We start from the raw sequence: 4,247 nt of genomic DNA on the forward strand, positions 1-4,247 counted from the left end.
TTGCTTCTCCCTAACTGTGGTGACCAGTCCTGGGAAGCACATTCTAGTGTTGGTCTAATCTACCACGTGAACACCTTCTTGAATACTTCCTTATCAAGTTACATGAAAATCATTCGACTATCCGCCAGCAGAGCGTTCGTCTCCACCACTGTCCTGACGTGGAACCCTGGCGACGATGTCAACACGCTAGTTGCTCTCACACAGAGAGACTGTTTGCTTATTTCCTGTTGGATAATTTGTATATTAAAGTCTTCTCTCACTGTGTTCCATCCTCTTTATTTTTGCATATGTGCATATATTAACCTGTGTGTGTGTGTGTGTGTGTGTGTGTGTGTGTACATAGGAATAAGGACATGGTAAATACATACATGGTTAACAGACGGGGCAAGACGAGTGTACAACTCTCTCTCCCCGTACCACACACATTGCCCGTGAAGCACAGTACTTCATGTACATTAAGAGATAATCCTATTAGATGTAACAGGGAAGAGAGAGAGAATCTTTATGTCTTCCTCAGTGATCATGAGTTCTGCACCACACCCTGATCTTTATCGCCACTCCTCCAAGCCTGATCACAGCTTCCGTCTGATTGCTGGTAGTAATTCAACGTTGGCAGAGGAGCAGCAGCTGGTGTTGAGAGGGTCCATGATGGCAACGGTTACGTTAGTGAAGCTGATGATGAGAGAGTTGAGGGCGGCAAAGATCTCGCCGACAGCGATGATGTTGGTTCAGATAACAACAGTCTGCCAGAGATGATGATGATGATCATACATGTGATACACAAGCCCACAACACCAACTGAAAATCCTTGATCAAACATTTATGGAGATTCACATTACGCCAGAAACTCATCCTTCAGAACGTTTTCATGTGGGATGCCTGATGGTACAACACTGGTACTGTGCCGTTACCCAGAATTCTAGATTACATTTCTTTTAGGTCGGATCTGAATAATCGTCGTAAGGAGACGTCGTAAGACGCAGTTATTGCGTCATAACAGCAGCAAAAAATCATCTTTTCCTAACCCCGGTTTCTCCTCTTTTGTGGTACATTGCACATGGTCTCGTGTTCTCCACACCTCATAACAGATAGGTTCTCGAAATCATGCGTAATTTAGGGTTCCAAAATAAAGTCACATAAATAGCTACTTTTTTATTGGTTTTGCGTTGTAAAAACTGAGATTCATAATGTACAAAAGACGCTTAGATTATTCTCTTTAAGACTAGAGGAGATGAAAATGGCCATCGGGAAGGAACCATATGGCCAGTGGTGTCAAATGACAGAATTCCCACACAGTCGCACGTCACAGCTGCCACTGTGTCAAACGTCATTCCTCCCACTGGTCAAAAGGTAGCCCTATTACTGTGTCAGACCACTGTGTCGGGCCTCACGGCTGCTACTGTGTCAGATATGCTTTCAAAATAACAGCGTCACAGCTGCTGGTGTAATGGGATGGTGACCATGGCTGGCCAACATCCACCTACTAGGAGAGACAGTAATCAAGATCCTTATTTACTGTGGGCCTTGCTGAGCCTTAAGGCGCGCCTGCTCCTCGGCGAAGGCGATCTGGGCGAGGGCGTGGGCAGGGAGTGGGTGGGGCGTGGGGATGAAAGGTCCCTGGGGCTGGTAGCCGAACTCGTTGGCCACGTAGGAGTACTCGACAACTTGACCATCAGGAGCGGTGTACCTGCAGGGGCGAGAGGCTACATCAGCTCAACACGTCCCTCTCAAAGAGAGCTAGTGGGTCGAGTGCAAAAATCTTACGACATAAACCTTGTAAATTCAGAGCAAAAATTTCATTTACGTGGCGAAAGGAATGAACGATGTTTGACAATGATTTCGTGAGTGTGTTTATCCTATGGTAAATGTTGTGAGAAAAGGAATGATGACGGATAATGAAGACGGTGGGTGTGAACTTACGAGACGATGCCCTCCGCGTTGCTCTGCCCGGAGGAACCTGCTTGGCCATTCTCAGACTGGCGGATCCCATTTTCTGTCTCGAAGTCGGTGCTGTAGCTGGCACCCTGAGGGGCCAGACGGTCGTCCCTGATGATGGCAATCGGTGGCTGCTCGACCAGCAGAGGTTCGCCTGGCAGCTTGGCGGCGGCAGTGACGACCACGAGGACGGCGAGGACGGCCTGTGCGAGCAGTAAAAGTGAACATCATCATCATCTGCAGACAGAAGAATCTTTAATACAGAAATATATAATCTCTTAACGAGAGTTCGAGGATTAACAGGATGGTTATTTCGATGAACCATAAAGAGGATTCAACTCTGGTCCATCGTCTTTTTCCCAGGGTTCCATCTTGTCCACTGTCTAAACCTATCGATTTACATAGAAAGAACAATCAATACTGAATATCTGACTACAGGAAGGGAAAGAGGAGGAGGAGGAGGAGGAGGAGGAGGAGGAGGAGGAAAAAGAAGAAGAAGAAGACTCTATGAAGAAGCCATTAAGTCTTGAATGACAAAAGAAACTCTCGACTCGTTTGAGACTTACAAACTTCATGCTGGAGGTGTGAGCGAACACTGTACTGCGAGAAGAGAATGTTCCAGCCTTTTTATATGAGGCGGTGAGAGGCACGCCCCTCTGACCTCTCTATAGCTCCTAGCTTTGCCCTGGCCCCGCCCAGGTCCCGCCCCTACCCTCTCCCTCCCTACCTGCCATTACACACGTGGGGAGAAAGGGAATTGTGATGATAACCCCAAAGCAGACCATTTGGTTCCTCCGACATAGGTAATGTATGGTCGCATGGCCTCTATGCCCACCCACTCAAATATACAACAGGTCGTTATGGGTAATCATAAAGATGACAAAAGATTACCTTCAAACAGTCGACAGCTTCGCTTCACAACGGCAGTGGATCTAATGTTGCCCTCCCTGGCCGTCGACAGCTTCGCTTCACAACGGCAGTGGATCTAATGTTGCCCTCCCTGGCCGTCGACAGCTTCGCTTCACAACGGCAGTGGATCTAATGTTGCCCTCCCTGGCCGTCAGCCAGACTCAGGAAGTTTAGTTCTCCACCGTGAGAGAGAATCGTTGTATGGGTCACAGCTTGTCGTGTGGCCGGTCGCCAGTGTATCACAGGGTGGTAATGATGAAGCGTGGCTCCGCGGGGTCAGTCCTGGTCGATGCTTTATATGATCCGACGTACATTTTGTCTTTGTTTATCTGGGAAGTAGACAAACTTAGCTACAGTCTGTTGTCGTTGTGTCTTCATACAACTAAACCTAGAGGCATAACGTGCCAGTCATACTACATAAGAAAATGAAAGCAAAATATTGTTTAACTTTTTTGTTTCCTCTAGCGTGGAATATTGCCTTTGAAAAAGATACTGAGATACCGAAAGTGTATACTAGATAGATACTTTAGTGTGTTAGATAGATAAGATAAGCCTTGTGTGAACGATGGAATACTGTTTACTGTAATGTAAAAGAGAGTGTGTGAGTGTAGGTGGCTCTGTAGAGAGATCGTTCACACGCCCATCACACTCGGTACACACACACACACACACACACACACAGACACACAGACACACACACACACACACACACACACACACACACACACACACACATATATATATATATATATATATATATATATATATATATATATATATATATATATATATATATATATATATATATATATGAATGTATATATGATACTATTAGTAAGAGTGATGTCTTGATAAGCTCAGAGATGACACTGTGGTGCATATGTTACAGACAACTTTATAAGGTTCTACGTTTTATGCTGCACCACACCACCTCCCTATACATGGGGCACCATACCACCTGCCCATACATGGGGCTCCACACCACCTCCCTATACATGGGGCACCATACCACCTGCCCATACATGGGGCTCCACACCACCTCCCTATACATGGGGCTCCACACCACCCTCGTCATACATGGGGCACCACACCACCTGCCCATACATGGGGCTCCACACCACCTCCCTATACATGGGGCTCCATACTACCCTCGTCATACACGGGGTTCCACACCAGCTCCTCATACTGTAGAAGATGACAACTGCCATTAGATGATTACGGAAACAAACAGCAAAAGAAAAAGAAATGACGGTAAAGACGAACTGACAGATCCTCCTGTTGAACAGGCAAATGTCAGACTGTGTGACGAAGATGCCATCAGCCATGATTTCATCAAGACGTAAACATTAAGCGATGACCAGAGGTAAAAGTCCAGGAGAGAAGCCTGGCTTGGCCTGGCCTGC

At 46.5% G+C, this 4,247-nt stretch overlaps 1 protein-coding gene across 1 annotated transcript; it reads right to left on the minus strand.

The window, feature by feature from the left end:
* Nucleotides 1-1,139: 1,139 nt before the first annotated feature.
* On the minus strand, nt 1,140-2,559 carry LOC139766769 (cuticle protein AM1199-like). Its single transcript, XM_071695690.1, has 3 exons — nt 2,502-2,559; nt 1,921-2,138; nt 1,140-1,687 (listed from the first exon to the last, which is right to left on the minus strand). Exons 1-3 carry the CDS (start codon nt 2,508-2,510, stop codon nt 1,513-1,515), a joined length of 402 nt encoding a protein of 133 aa, XP_071551791.1. The 5' UTR covers nt 2,511-2,559; the 3' UTR covers nt 1,140-1,512.
* Nucleotides 2,560-4,247: the final 1,688 nt, after the last annotated feature.

This window comes from Panulirus ornatus, chromosome 58, assembly GCF_036320965.1.
Source record: "Panulirus ornatus isolate Po-2019 chromosome 58, ASM3632096v1, whole genome shotgun sequence".
Lineage (NCBI taxonomy): Eukaryota > Metazoa > Arthropoda > Malacostraca > Decapoda > Palinuridae > Panulirus > Panulirus ornatus.